Source organism: Schistocerca americana, chromosome 1 (assembly GCF_021461395.2).
Source record: "Schistocerca americana isolate TAMUIC-IGC-003095 chromosome 1, iqSchAmer2.1, whole genome shotgun sequence".
Taxonomy (NCBI): Eukaryota; Metazoa; Arthropoda; class Insecta; order Orthoptera; family Acrididae; genus Schistocerca; species Schistocerca americana.
Genome location: NC_060119.1, coordinates 814,352,926 through 814,369,670, shown reverse-complemented (window position 1 = coordinate 814,369,670; position 16,745 = coordinate 814,352,926). Strand labels below are relative to the sequence as shown.

Below are 16,745 nucleotides of genomic sequence, written 5' to 3'. Positions count from 1 at the left end.
GTTCTTAGGTTAGTTAGGTTTAAGTAGTTCTAAGTTCTAGGGGTCTTATGACCTCAGCAGTTGAGTCCCATAGTGCTCAGAGCCATTTTTTTGGCATTATCGAAAGTGATGCCATATTAACTGAATACAATAAGTTAGTAAATCAGTCTCCACGTACGCGTACACCGTAATTAATCTACCAAGCAAACATTGGGGTTACACTCGTCTAGAATGAGACGTTCCCCGAGGGGGGAGGGAGGAGGGGGAGCGATCCACTGGGGGCCGAACCACACAATAACTCAGGTTTCGGTGTGGGGCGGCTTTGTGGTGAGTGGACTGCTGTAGCCTGCTGTGGGGTTGGGTACCACTGACGGCTACGGCAGGGACGAACCTTCTCCTTCGTTTCTACGTACCCAGTTCAATACATTCATACAAGTTAGTAAATTGTCACTGTTCAAATGGTTCAAATGGCTCTGAGCACTATGCGACTTAACTTCTGAGGTCATCAGTCGCCTAGAACTTAGAACTAATTAAACCTAACTAACCTAAGGACATCACACACATCCATGTCCGAGGCAGGATTCGAACCTGCGACCGTAGCGCCGAGAACCGCACGGCCACTCTGGCCAGCAAATGGTCACTGTAGTTGAGTAAACATCGCTCAGTCTTGATATGTATAGTGTCTCATGTTCGAATTCATGTCAATTATTTTTCACCACAGGAGGCTGTTCTTCTGGTTCTACAATATCTAGTCTATGGAACTCTCCACTGTATTAGATTAAACACATTTCGATGTTGTACAGCCTATTTCCTGCAGAAGGTGCGACAGAATTTTCGCTATTAATTAATTAGTTATTAATGGTGGAAAATTACCTCGCTGAAGTCGTAAAATTAAATCCACTACCTCTGTTTCAGATAATACGTGAGAATTCACCCAGTTTCATTAATATTACATGGTAGTTTACTGATAGTGAGATAGTTAGATTTGCAAGAGCACTATTTGATACACACTGGTACGTAAAACATATGGAGGAAATTAATTTCCACCTTATGTGTCACTGCCAAGTAACATAGCTCAATGAAACTTGTACCATACATAGAAATAACTCTATAATGTAGTGCAGAAGGTAACTGAAAGAAATGTGCAGGAGACGAGCACAAACGAAACTTTTATTCGGAGGCAATAATTATACTGTAGCCATCCAGATTCATGATTGTCCCATGGACATTACAAAAGGCGGGACGTGGTTCTTAATAGGGTGTCTGATCACTACGGATGGACTGTATGCTCTGCAACGTGCTCCCATGCTGGCCAGAAGGTCAGTAAGGTGTCCTCGTGGTAGGTCATTCCATTTGTCCACCCCTGGGTCTGGCAACGACTGGATGGTCGTTGGTGCATATGGGCGTGGTGTAATACGTTTCCCAAACGCATTCCACACGTTCTCGATACGATTTAAGTCCGTGGAATGAGGAACCTGGTCAAATCGCCGAACGTCCTCTCGTTCCAGAAGCTCCTCAACCTGTGCAGTTCGATGCACTTGCGCACTGACATCAATAAAAATAAAGTTAGGGCCGAATGCACCAGTAAAAATATGCGCGTCGGTAAGCAGAACAGTGCCACAATAACAGACCTGTGAATGTACAGTGTTCAAAGATTTGGAGGTCAGCAGCGCCGTGCATCATTATGCCTCGCCATACAGCAACACCCGGACCTCCAAAACGATCATATGCTGAACGTACTGGGAACACGTAATAAACCCAGGGCTTTCAGTGCGTTACAATTTACCAAATGAGCACAAACTACAGACACAGCAAATAATGTTTTAAAACAAGCCCGTGTGATCCCAATCAGAATTTCAAGCAAGTAACCAGTCAGGGCTGAAGACCTTTAACGCCAAGAACGGCAATTATGAAAAAAAATTAATAAACATACTGTAAAACAGCAGAGCAATAGCGAGATTAATTAAAAAAGACAGGGAACTGATCGCCAAACGGGTGAGACAAAATGATGGTAAACTTGGTACCACAATCGTTTAACCTGCTGTAACGCCAAGAACGGAAATAATATAAAAAAAATTAAAAACGTACAATAAAACAACAAATATAATAACAAAACACAAGGGCGAGTCAGTGCACCAGGTCCGGCAAAAAAACACCTTCGCGAGTGATGAGAAAGGCAGCCAAGACTTGCATCCACTTCACAAGATGGTAACTCAGAATAGTGGCGGTCTAACAAATGACTAATGATAATCTTGCTAATGCTACCTGACGTCGAATAAACCAAATGCAAAGATGTAAAAATACGCCAAAGCCGGAACCGGCGCTACAGTCTGGAACCGAGCGACCGCTACGGTCGCGGGTTCGAATCTTACCTCAGGCATGGATGTGTGTGATTTCCTTAGGTTAGTTAGGTTTAATTAGTCCTAACTTCTAGGTGACTGATGATCTCAGAAGTTAAGTCGCATAGTGCTCAGAGCCATTTGAACTGGAACCGGCGGTCTGGACTCTGCCAGCAGAATACTGTGCTTAGAACACCCGTAACGAGAAAGGAATCACTATCACCAGAGTAGAAGAACCGCCAACCAACTTACAATCAAGGATGCTGTCAAAACTACACGCCTCACCAGACAGCAGTGGCAAGGAGAGGAAATGTACACAGCCATTCAACCACTAACACCCAGGGCAGGTAACTTGGGCATTAACGGCCACGAGACAGGAAAAATACCGCTGGTTGAACTTAACAAATAGTAACAAACTGAACGCAATAAATAGTATTTAGAAGTGCAGGAAAGCTAATCAGATGTGCCTTTCCCAAGCACTCCACTCACTGCCCTTCGCCTCGGCAACACTACGAGCAGCAACACGAACCCAAGTCACTGGAGAACCGCAAGATCTCACAATGGTGGAGGTTTCTCTACTTGAATCCAAATGCAATCAACTTAAACTTGCAGGATCCGGCTTACGACGAGGTCGTGCACCCTCGTGACCACAGGCCTTCGATCCAGCAGCTAATGTGCGCCGCCAGCAGTCCTGGCGCGTTTTCGCATTGTGCGGACGTGGCTCCTCCTGAGTCTCCAACCGAACTCCAACTGACACGACCTGGAAGAACCACGACGTCACCCCAAAGATAGGGCCACAGTTACTACATATCGATAACTGCTGCTGCTGCCACTGGCGGACAGGCAGTGCTTGAAAAACCAAGTGGAGCCAGTCAACACGAGAAGACAAACAGCCGCAACCATGTCAGGTAAACAATACGGTCTGGCCTCCAACAGAGGACAGAAACCTACAAACAGCACCAACGCGAGCCGCAGAATGGCTCACCGAGGCACATTCCAAGTTTCATTGAGGTGTGTCACTTGATATTGACACTTCGTGCTTAGTTTACTGTCGTTCATAGGTTTTGCACACCAGTGTATAATAGCCATCGACAGTACAGGATCAACGTCAGGTACATACACCACATCTCTTTCATTCGAGTCACATTATCCGTGCACCATTCCTCATCATTAACTGTCTATTCACGGCCGCGTCATTGCTTTTGTGAGGGAAGGGAATATGACGCTGTTGGAGGCTTGCATACGGTATGGCGTTCCTGAACGCATTGCGCGACGACGGATAAAATGTTATCGAGTTGCTGAAGAATCCAGTAGGTGTGAGGAAACTCGACATCCACATGTAAAAATAAAAAAATAATTTAAACGCGATGTGGTTGAAACAATAAGTTTTCCCGGTCGGTGGATGCGGTTCGGATCGTGCTTCGTGAGGTCGGACTACTTACCAAACGGGTGGCCATCATGGAGAGGCTCAGTGGTGACTTCGCCTCTACTGATTAGCGTTTATCGAGGCCAATGTCAACAGTGGCTGTTGGAACCTGATATTTTCCTACGAATCAATGTTATCATGAGCGAATGGTGGAGTAATATTATGGCCCCATCAATCGACAATTATATCTTGATGGAGTAATGTTTCCAGCAATAGCAGCCCCCATACACATGTCAGAGATGGTGCAGGACTTCTTTGCTAAACAGAATAAGATTTCTCTTCTTCATTGTCCTCCTGCGTCCGCCCTACTGAAAACGTTTGGGGAGAGACGAAACCGAACATACTAGAAAACAGACCTACCACCGTGCCAACAACCCATGACGACATTTAGAGGAACGTCACCTTAGCTGTCTGGGAGGAGGTGACAGAAAATGGGAAACGTATTATCCACCTGAAAACTTCCATGCCTTGCAAACTGTAGACTGCAGACTGCCTTTGAAGTTGAAACACTTTGGGTGGGATATAAAGTGGCAAAAAAAGCTACAGGCTGTACCCTTTTGAGGGTCGAAAATATCTTAATAATAACCGAAAGCTGTCCGTTCTATTAATTTCGTGGTTTCTACTGATTAAAAAAATTAATGCAGTAACACACAAAACAAACCTTGTCGCCAGGCAGTTGCCTATTAGACCGCTGACTATGCCGCTGAGCTACGAATGCACCGTACTGCAGCTGTCGACGTGTAAATACACTCCTGGAAATTGAAATAAGAACACCGTGAATTCATTGTCCCAGGAAGGGGAAACTTTATTGACACATTCCTGGGGTCAGATACATCACATGATCACACCGACAGAACCACAGGCACATAGACACAGGCAACAGAGCATGCACAATGTCGGCACTAGTACAGTGTATATCCACCTTTCGCAGCAATGCAGGCTGCTATTCTCCCATGGAGACGATCGTAGAGATGCTGGATGTAGTCCTGTGGAACGGCTTGCCATGCCATTTCCACCTGGCGCCTCAGTTGGACCAGCGTTCGTGCTGGACGTGCAGACCGAGTGAGACGACGCTTCATCCAGTCCCAAACATGCTCAATGGGGGACAGATCCGGAGATCTTGCTGGCCAGGGTAGTTGACTTACACCTTCTAGAGCACGTTGGGTGGCACGGGATACATGCGGACGTGCATTGTCCTGTTGGAACAGCAAGTTCCCTTGCCGGTCTAGGAATGGTAGAACGATGGGTTCGATGACGGTTTGGATGTAGCGTGCACTATTCAGTGTCCCCTCGACGATCACCAGTGGTGTACGGCCAGTGTAGGAGATCGCTCCCCACACCATGATGCCGGGTGTTGGCCCTGTGTGCCTCGGTCGTATGCAGTCCTGATTGTGGCGCTCACCTGCACGGCGCCAAACACGCATACGACCATCATTGGCACCAAGGCAGAAGCGGCTCTCATCGCTGAAGACGACACGTCTCCATTCGTCCCTCCATTCACGCCTGTCGCGACACCACTGGAGGCGGGCTGCACGATGTTGGGGCGTGAGCGGAAGACGGCCTAACGGTGTGCGGGACCGTAGCCCAGCTTCATGGAGACGGTTGCGAATGGTCCTCGCCGATACCCCAGGAGCAACAGTGTCCCTAATTTGCTGGGAAGTGGCGGTTCGGTCCCCTACGGCACTGCGTAGGATCCTACGGTCTTGGCGTGCATCCGTGCGTCGCTGCGGTCCGGTCCCAGGTCGACGGGCACGTGCACCTTCCGCCGACCACTGGCGACAACATCGATGTACTGTGGAGACCTCACGCCCCACGTGTTGAGCAATTCGGCGGTACGTCCACCCGGCCTCCCGCATGCCCACTATACGCCCTCGCTCAAAGTCCGTCAACTGCACATACGGTTCACGCCCACGCTGTCGCGGCATGCTACCAGTGTTAAAGACTGCGATGGAGCTCCGTATGCCACGGCAAACTGGCTGACACTGACGGCGGCGGTGCACAAATGCTGCGCAGCTAGCGCCATTCGACGGCCAACACCGCAGTTCCTGGTGTGTCCGCTGTGCCGTGCGTGTGATCATGGCTTGTACAGCCCTCTCGCAGTGTCCGGAGGAAGTATGGTGGGTCTGACACACCGGTGTCAATGTGTTCTTTTTTCCATTTCCAGGAGTGTAGTTCTTATCGCTCTTGACTCAACATCACGAAATGAAATGCTGTTAATAGGCCTGCAATGCGGCGCAGTCTTCTTGATTGTTTCCAGAGGTTGTGACCGTTCGCTGAGTTTCAAAAAGATCTTATTCCTTGTCTGGTCTCAAAATTACAAGTGTTCTTTACATTCTGAACTGATCTGCACTCCCCATCATGTGATTTTCACTTACGTAGCTTGGTAGGTCGTTCAAATACCAGTCACGGCCATTTCTTGTGCTGTCAAGAGTACATTACTAAAGTAGCACTATACATGTACTAGCGTGTCTTACGCGGTGGCCACGAGGTTCTAGACGCTGCAGTCCGGAACCGCGCGACTGCTACGGTCGCAGGTTCGAATCCTGCCTCGGACATGGATGTGTGTGATGTCCTTAGGTTAGTTGCGTTTAAGTAGTTCTAAGTTCTAGAGGGCTCATGACCTCAGATGTTAAGTCCCATAGTGCTCAGAGCCATTTGAACCATAGCGTGTCTTAGACCAATATTAAATCATAACAAGAATCTCATAGAACTCGCGTGAAAGAATGACATGAGTAGAAGGGAAGGAGCTAGGTGATTTACTGGTGCAAGTTTTCTTACACGTTTAGTCTTGTTCTGTCAGATACTGAGATACATGCTACAGTGCCATCCTACAGCAATGGCTTCCAATCTGACTCGCAATGTCAGCCAATGACATCAAATAAATAATTAACAAAACGAATCACATGATTGCCTCTCTTCGCTGCTCCAGTAAGCCAGGATCCAGACAAGCAGTATATCTGTGCCATGTGGATGTAGGAGCAGCAGGAAATAGTATCATATATAGAGCAGTAGTGGCATTGGACTACTAATTTACTTCGTCATTATAATAAAAGTCATCTACTATTTGGCCAAGGTTTGGAACATTTTAAGACATTGCAAACCCAGAAAAACGTTTATTGACATACTGTAAATTTTCAGTGCTTGCTTCCATTTTTATTAGGCCTTCTTAGTAGATAAAGGACTAATAAAACATCACTTTTTTTTCTCTTGGAGACACAATGCCAAGTTTCTGTCATTAATAAGATTCTCATAACTTATTATATTTTTTTACCAAAACCTTGCTTTTTATTATTTTTTACTTCTGTGCACAAAGTATCTGACAACAACGCAAAAATTATTTTTTTTATTTTCAGTTTAGTTAATAATAATAGATTTCAACATAGGATTATACAGCGAACCGGTTAGCTGTATCATCCTGTGCTGAAACTAGTATACAGATGCTGAGTAACAGCTATGTTTAAAACCGTAATAATAGATTTTTTGAAAAATTCTTGTGCAGTATGTATAAGGAGGACAGGAACAGTAAAAAGCCAATTCACAGAGGTACGGTTAAGAAACCAAAACGCTAAATTAAAAAATATGTAAAAATACAGGTTGACTCCATAATAGAACATTCTACAGAAACTACATTCATGCATTTCGACTAGGCAGGTTGCTAAATCAGAAACATTATGTATCTCTCATAAAACGAAGAACAGTGATGTTGCTATACAGTAAGGTTCATAACCAGGTACAGATGTAATATCAACAAAATATGTCAAATAAACAACGTATTTTGAAAAAAATCTCATTTTAGGAAATAGCGACAAATAAATAGCTAAAGTGAAAACAATAATTTCAGAAAAGATTATTTAGAGGTAAATGTCGGTGTATGTTGCTACAAACCTCATTAAATATGAACAATAGATTTGGAAATAATGATTTTTTTTTTTGGAACTCCCTTTTGGAACAATAAGAACATGAAGGAACAGACTTGGTACCATACTCAGCTTGTGGAGCACGTAGTTTTGCCCTGTCTAAATCTTATAAGATACAACGTAAATCTACTTGTACGTATTTTACTTATGTCACATTGTTGACTTGTGTTATTACAAGAGATTTTCCACTGAAAAGTTATTAATTTGTGGTCAGCTTTCAAAACTTTTGTTTATTTTAGTGTTGTAGATTGGATAGTACTCCATTATATATTGGAATATATTTTAATTAAAATTCTGTAAAATGGAAGATACACAAATGTAATGAAATTTAAGATGATGTGGAAATATAATCATTTATATAATTCACCTTAATCATTTATCGTACTATGAAACATTGTAGTACTTTTTTTTACAATGAAACAGAAAATCTTTTAAAGAAAAGTATATAAAATTTATTTAGCAAATAACACCCCTACAATACACATAATTAATTATTGTAACTTATCATTGAGCTGCGATTTATCATAAAGTGTTCAGTTAGGTCAATAACACTATCCCTCTGATAATGAAGTTTATTGAAGTAATAACTGAAAGTCATCCCTAATTGTTGACACTGCCCTTGTTCTTTATATCATCGTTTTAGTATCTACTTTATTTAAAGTATGTTAATGTCAGTATTTTTTTTCGTTATTGAAATTTTGATAATGTTGTTACAGAATATCAGAATAATGACAACTTCTAACGTGCACATCTACTGAGCACCGTGATTTCACATTAAATAATTATGAAATATTTCTTATTACGTAGGCACCTTGTGACTGTTCCATCTGTCCAGCTGTGATTCCAGGTATTGTTCTGAACTACAACAGCATAAATCACAACTAGAATCTTAAGAAAAAATTTACGGACCAGAAGAGAATGCTGATCATAAATAATGGGAATACAATACCAGTAAATTTAAGGATTGCAGGATATATTTTGTAATGACAAGATCATGCATTTATTACTAAACATTCACAGATAGAGAAGATAATTTTAAATTGAACCGCCTCCTTCCATATTAGATGTGACTTAACGGTCAATGAAATCAAAAAGACATTAAAACGTTTTTTATATAAACCCACTAAATTATTTAAGCATTGTCTAAAACAACTGCTACTTTCAAAAGTTCTGAAAATATTAAATTTGTTAAAATTTAGATAGTAATATTCGATAGAAGGCTAACGCAAAGCTATAAAACATAACTGAATACCTCCAGTTACTCCAGTTTAATTATGCATCGATAGTCATTTTTTCCCTAACTGTGCTATTCACGAACTAAAGTCAAGACAACCATTATTATTTCTTGGATGACACGTTCACGGTAAACTTGCCGCTTTAAGTTCGGATAGAATCACAAATTTTAGATGATCGGCTTCATCATCATCGTCCGGAGGCAAAATCTGACTGTCTGAAACTGGCGAGGCTTCTTCCACTTTTTTCTACGTCCGAGTCTTCATACACACTCCACAAGCCATCGTATGGTCCACACCCTCCCCCCCCCCCCCCCCCCGGCCCGAGAAAGGTCTGATTGGCTGGACTACATCAAGGAGATTAAGTATGTGGAGCTGGTGCACCCTGCCTCCATAGATGACGTCTACGCCTGCTGTCCAGTTCGGCTGCAGCGCCGCTAGGTACTGGATTGATAAACCATGAGAAGTTTTCTCCTGAGCTCTATCTTTAACAGGCTCTCGCTTCCATGCGTTTCAAAGCCATGGTAGGTGTCTGATTCAAAGTTGTTCTCACACAGACTAATTCCTTGCGAGTGTGGCAGTAGATATGTGTGTCAGTCTATGAGGACTCTTGCCATTCTCTGTGATTCAATTTGAATATAAGAATTTCGAAAAATCTACGGTGACCGACCGCAGCCTGTTAAAATAAACACAAGGTTACGTTTCAACAATTGAGAATTCTTGCCGACGCATCGAACTACTGGGACTCTGTAATCAGAGAAACAGTTGAAATTAGACTGGGCTTAATCGTGAATGAAATCGTAGCCATATTATTAGTAGTGTTGGCCTTTCGTTATTGTGTTATTTGTCTAACTATTCTATTCAGCGCGGCATTTCATATACGGCGTCATTAATTTGTGTTGTTCTGTTGTATTCAGTATTACAAAACTCCTATGGAGTAACCGTAACTTAAATTTTGCAAAAGAAGCAGTTTGTTCAATGAGCAATGACAGATGAAGATCAAAGTTCAGGTCAGTTCAAGACTGATTTTGTTTTAATGTCGACTGTGCGTAAGCTGTTACATCTCCGCGAGGTATTTCGATTTACTTCCAGTTGCGAATACGAACCACCAGTTGTGTAAGGGAATGACGAGAACCAAAATTCGTGACGGAGAAGGATTCGAACCAGGATTTCGTGCTTTCCGCGATCCACCACCTTAACGGCTTTGGCTACCCGCGCACGACTCACGGTCAGCTCCAAACCTCCATATGTCGTAATTCCTGCGACTCAACCTGTACTCGTACACACATTATGTAATTCCCGTACAGAGGAGGACATTTTAATTGCAGTGCGGATATTGCATCGGAAATTGCAGGGCCTGTCTTGTAAAGTACAACGATGCCATGCTCCTTCGGACATTATACTGTCTGTACATTTCAGTTTCATTAGTGTTTGTTGGCACTACCACTGAGTTTGAGAATGATTATCTCTCCCTGCCATTACCTCACGTAAGCTGAGATATAGCTGCGATCTGTCAGTCCGTTCCGATCCACTATTTACGTGTTTAGGATGACTAAGATACTCTTACTAAATCCGGCAAGTCAAATGTTCAACTTAATCGTCTTGTTTTCATAATATACTGCTAATTATGACGTTTTCCCTGTTTTTTTGCCCTAAAGACGAGATTCAAAAACTATTTGGCTAGCAGCTTCTGCATTTGAGTCAGAATTGCCATTTCTTAACATCAACTAACTACACTGAAAATGTAAACCACGTAGATACATTCATACACCAGTGGTAGATGGTAGATATTATCGTTCTAAAGCTGATGTGAAGATTATGCGCTTCCTTCGCGGTGACTGGCACAGATGTTACGTGATTGGATGAAATTGAAGAGTGTCCCGTAAGGATCATGTGGCTTTCTTGAAGAAAGTCGCCAAAGTAATTTCACGAAGGAAAATATTTTATAATAAGTAAACAAACACTGTCTGGACCACATTTTCATTTATTACCGACTACAGATTTCAGTCGGCGTCGCAGATTATTTTCAGGTCTGGCACTGCGATGTGTAGTTTGTCAATAGCCGTCTTATACCACTGTTAACAAACTGCACTATGCCGCGGAAGACCTGAAGATGACCTGCAGCGCACATTGAAAACTGTAGTTGGTAAGAAAAGAAGTTGTGATCCATAAGACGTTTACTGATTTATTGTACCGAAAGACATCGCGGTTTCTACGATATGGCCTGAGTAGTGAAAAACATTTCGTTTGGTTTTAGTACGTGGCAAGAAGCGCACTAAACAGCTGTCACACAACAGCACTTTTACGAGTCTTACAGCACTATCTACTAAATCTACAAGTTTAAGAAGCAGAGAGCAGGGGTAAGTCTGTGCGTGTTCTTCCTCAACAGATGTTTTCTGCCAGCATAAGAACTTCAGCAATGCTAGGAACAAATACTGTGACAGAAACATGAGCATGGAAAGAAGAAAGCAATTTTTACGAGTTAATAGGACATATGCAGAAATCACAAAAAAGGATCGTTTCAGAAGAGGGCAGTATTTTCAGATCTGGCTATGGTCTGTGGATTGTTCCCATTTGCTACTAAACAAATACGTACCTCAGATTCATCCGCATGAGATATCCACGTTTTACAAGTCTTTGGGTATGGTGGAGGAGGACTTCCGAGATAAAGTCCCTCCATAGTTCTACCAAATGCTGTAAAGACCATGGAGCGGAAAGAAGTACAAGGCACACTAGGAGATACCTGCACCAGCAAGAGAAACGCGGTAGTATATGTATTCACATGCACTATATCCTGCTCACATTTATGACCAATAAACAAAAAATTTCTGATAATAATCTCCCCTTCACTCCTCCTTTTGTCCTTACAAAATAAAAAAATAAATATAAATAAGAAGAGAATGATTGTCAGCTTATTAGAAGCAATGAAAAATAATGGAAATGGGTCTTGAGTATCTAACACTATGAAAGATAGAAGAAAGAAAAAGCAAATGGCATGAGCGAAGCAGCCTTTAATAAATTGTAAAAATTACATTTTTCAAAAAATTACCTTTATAGAATGGAAGAAGAAATTCCTGAAATTATGTTTAACGTTCGAGAACGAATTCGAGCACTTATGAAATATGGAGAGAGTATGTAGCAAAAGAATTATGTTAATATTAAAAACGTGGAGCTACAAATAGATGGTAAAATGTGAATGGTTAAATAAGATACGAAATGAAAGTATATACGATAAAGTACTGAAGTGGAAAGAAATGTGAGATGAATGAAGCAGGCGGACGTACGCTAAAGCAAACAAAATATGATAATCAGGCGGGCGAGGAAGCAGTGAGTGGAAAGCTACACCATGAGAAACACTTACAGTACAGAGTTCTGGGAATCTGCATTTATGTTGCGATTAAGAGATTACATTAGAGGGATATGTAATGGAGAATATCATCACATCAACAGACACATGCATAAATACATAAGTAAACAGCTTAATTGTCCGAGTAGCAATATTTCCACCTTGGATAATGTATCGTCAGGGACTTAAGATAATCTGATTCATTTATCTGTTGTATTTCTTTACTTATCACAGTTTTCTTTTTGTCTCTCTCTGTTTAAGATACAGTCCGTTCCGTTCGTGACATTTTCTCTGCTCATGTTGGCGCCTTACGTCGACAAGAAGGAAGAAGAAAAGAAACGGCGATTTATAATGAGTTAAATGAAGTATGAACGGTACAAACCTCCTAAGTCGTTGAATTTTAGCCTCGCGTCCGTCCACTGTTCCTTGAACGTTATCTGCGTTTCGAATTCCTGCAACACAGAGACATGTCGCCAGTCTGCATAGATTAAAAAATTAAACACTAGTTATCTGTCACGTTTCTATCCGTGCACGAATGCTTTAACGTCTCTTTACGCCCTTAAAACTGCACGAATAACTATTCAACAATGTAATCCAGTGCAGTACATAAATGTCTCAAAAAGGCAAGTCAAATAATATTCTAAAAACTGATGGCTACGACTAATGACAGTACGTCAATACACACCAAATTATTTTGAAGTGTAATCCAATAAATGTTAAAGAGGATATTAGCAAGGGAGATGTGTCCGGCAATGAAGGTGCACGACATCCTTGACAAGGATGTGGAACTTGCAAGCGTTCAGCATTACTGGGAAACAGAGCTGTAGAATGCGATAACAAGTTCTACTTCTATCTTGACTATGCTTCTACGGAAAGGTCGTTCGTAAAGCCGAGATCACGGACATACTTCTGTTGAGAATAGGTAAAAGCAAAACTATGCAAGTTGATTTCGTGATGATTTTACAGACTTTCAGGGATTACGTAGAAGGGCAAATGCATTAATTCGAGGTAAGGGACCCTGGTCCGGAAACGATTGGATCGAAAGTTATAAACGAAAATCGTTGTGTTACGTCTGACAGTGGAATACACGTATCAGAACTGTTGTTGCTGAGACGTGGGCACCTTTTAGAGGTGGTAGCATGGACCAAAACAAGGAAATAATTGTCTGTTGAATATGGGCTTTAGAATGCATACCTCAAGACATGTGAGCGCTTGTTGATCTTCGATACTGTGAAAAACATCTCTTCTACCGCAAGATCTTTGGTTTCCATCTTTGTGGAGTCGGTAGCATGGACCAAAATAAAGGAATAAATACCGGTAAATATGAACTCTAAAATGCATATCTTAAGAGAAGTGATGGTTTCACGGTAGCGGAGATGATGAAGTGGTCGTAGCTCTTAAGGAATGCACTTCAGAGCCCTTGTTTGCTGAACTGTTTCCTTATTTTGGTCCACACTACCTCCTCCGAAAGCCAAAGAGCCAGCAGTAGAAGATATGTGTTTCGCAGTATCGAAGACGAATAAGTTCTCATAGCTCTTAGGACATGTATTTTAGATCCCACGCTTACTAGACATTTTTTCTTGTTTTGGTCCATACTACCGCCTCTGAAAGTTGCCTTGTCTAAAATCTCAGCAAAAATAGTACAACTACTTGCATTCCATTGTGAGAAAGATTTTCGCTTCTAATTTTCGACTGGATTGTTTCCGGACCAGGAACTCTTACCTCTGTTTGAAACAGCTACATTCTGCTTCACCCCTGGAACTTTGTAACATCGTCATGGAACCTTCCTGTGTACAGATCCAAAGCATGTGAGTTACACTCGAGGTGTACTAACTTGTCGACAGTTGGTAAAAGACAATGTTTGATACAAAAGTAAATGGGCTGATATTTGAACCTTAGTTGTTTCCGAAATTTTTAGGTAATTATTTGTCGTACAGTAGAGTCCAAAAGTTAATAATCTGACATTGTTCCGCATGGACAGGTGTTTCAGAGAAAGCGGAAAGCAACTTGATTGACCCAAATGTCTCAGAGTTGTTTGAAATTTCGTTATAATGCCATCAAAAAGCTACTTGCACAGTTTCACACTTATTAAAGCCGTCAAACACGAACTACAACCGATGAAATCGCAAGAAAATTTTGGTGGGATGTTAGTGTGCGAGAGCATCGTTGTTAGTTAGTTGAAGGAAGTAAACCGTCTTTCCTGGTGACGCGGGGAATGTTGATAACGGACTGAGGCACATAGATGAGGCACAGGAAACACATTTGCGGGTTTCCAGAAATACACTTTGATCAGACTTTTACCTATGGACATCAAGGCCTATTGGAATAGACCTGTACTCGTGTACAAATTTCAAATAGCGATATGTTTCAAAACGAATGAACACTGAGGTTTTCAGACTGAATCTTGATGAGCTCGTGTAAAAGATAGACTAACTGCTCCCTTTCAACCGTTCCACATCCCTCCGTGGAGTTCTCATTCAGGAAGCAGTTAGAGCAACATCAAACACAACACAACACTTCGCTGACAACCATGTGAGACAGGATGAATTTTCCAGAACGATTTTTTTTATTTTCATTCTGGTTGTGCCTAAGCCATATCACCGCAGTATTCTTTCTTCCACGAGTGGGGTATTCCCACAAGACGTACAGAGAAACTTTTGTGAAGTTTGGATGGTTGGAGGTGAGATAATGATGGAAGTAAAGCTGGGAGGGCGGGTGTTCAGTCCTATTTGAATAACTCAGTCGATAGAACATTTGCCAGAGAGAGGCAATGGCGCCACATTCGATCCCAGTCCACCATACCGTTTTAATCCGTCTGGAAGTTTCGAATGTATGATAGCTAAGTATAACCATGGATCTTATTCTATGTTGTACCTTCGGTTTCAGAATTTCCAAATTACATATTTCGAAAACAGTTGAAGCGTTTTGAGATAAAGGTTCACTTGTTCTGTAACCTATCTGTTTGTTACTCAGTACATATGCTCTCATTTTTTGTTCAGAATTTTTAATCATTAGTTCAAATGGAACACTAAGGGGGAGAATGTTTCAGTGCACTACATAGTCTTAAGAAAACAGTTCTCGAATTCTTACTTAAGAGTACGTTTAATGGAATGTGCGTAGTACTATGGCGACCTTACCTATTTTACGTCTTGATCTTCGTAGACCTCTGAGTAACGAAAAAGTTGGTGTTGCAAATCGGGTATGCTGTATCGTTTTTCTCCTCTCCATTTAGTATACATTATGAGAACTACGTGTTTTCTGCGCGAGAACCGTAATCCCGTTCGTTATATTCGAACAGCAGCTGACTGGTCACAAACCATACTGGCATAAGCTAGAGCAGTTGCACTTTGTGACTGAAGCGACGGCACGGGAACTCTAACGGTTAACAGGCGTCTTATGCAATAATATGTGAGAGGTAAGATTTTTCAGTGTCCAGTCAAAGAATTCATTGTAAACTGCGTTTGCCAGCATTTGCAATGGTTACACAACAAACGACTCGAGCTAGTTGGTTTTCTTAAGTGACATTTGAATGGTCAAGGTTATGCTAATTTCTGTAGGACTTAATTAATGGACTAAGTACAAGAACAGAGAAGGCCGAAACTTGTGAAGAGTACGATAATGGAGAGTAGCTGTTCTGTTAACATCAAAATCGGAGATGGCAGAACTTCCACAAGAAGCAAGATTACACAACGAGTTCGGAGAATTACTGACAACAAGTAGAGTGATGTAGGCAAATGTTGTGTTACAGACGATTTATCCTGGTGCCAAGTACTGATGAAAGTGGTACTGAAATGGCACGCAATACTGTAAGGAGACGATGCGCAGACCACTGGAGAACCGGAAGAGGGGTTTGTAAACACCGGAAATGGTGCACTACTCAACGGTGTAAGAAAAATTTATAATGCGGGCTGAGTACGAGTAAGAGTAGAAGGCCGGCCGGAGTGGCCGAGCGGTTCTAGGCGCTACAGTCTGGAACCGCGCGACCGCAACGGTTGCAGGTTCGAATCCTGCCTCGGGCATGGATGTGTGTGATGTCTTTAGGTTAGCCGGCCGCAGTGGCCGTGCGGTTAAAGGCGCTGCAGTCTGGAACCGCAAGACCGCTACGGTCGCAGGTTCGAATCCTGCCTCGGGCATGGATGTTTGTGATGTCCTTAGGTTAGTTAGGTTTAACTAGTTCTAAGTTCTAGGGGACTAATGACCTCAGCAGTTGAGTCCCATAGTGCTCAGAGCCATTTGAAACATTTAAGAGTAGAAGACTTAGTCGAGGAAAAAAATCTGATAAACACCCTCACCAAAAGAAGAGACAAAGAAGCAGCATGTCTGTAAACATAAACCTTTAACTTGGTTCTGGAAAGGGCAACGAGGGGAAATTTGTGGTGCTGATAATTACATCCCGATTCGATTCTGAGGTATAATCGACCACACCGTCAGACATGTTGCGTCCGTAGCCATTAGCGAGACCCTCAACTACGTCCCGCTCGGCCTGTCGATGTGCCAAGACCACAG

General features: G+C 42.3%; 1 protein-coding gene across 1 annotated transcript in view; it reads right to left on the bottom strand.

The window, feature by feature from the left end:
- LOC124594351 (glutamate-gated chloride channel-like) overlaps positions 1-16,745 on the bottom strand; it is a 180,465-nt gene that overhangs the window by 118,357 nt on the left and 45,363 nt on the right. Inside the window, exon 4 of the mRNA XM_047132721.1 lies at positions 12,622-12,691. Coding sequence (XP_046988677.1) covers positions 12,622-12,691 — 70 coding nt within the window. The remainder of the gene's footprint in view (positions 1-12,621; positions 12,692-16,745) is intronic.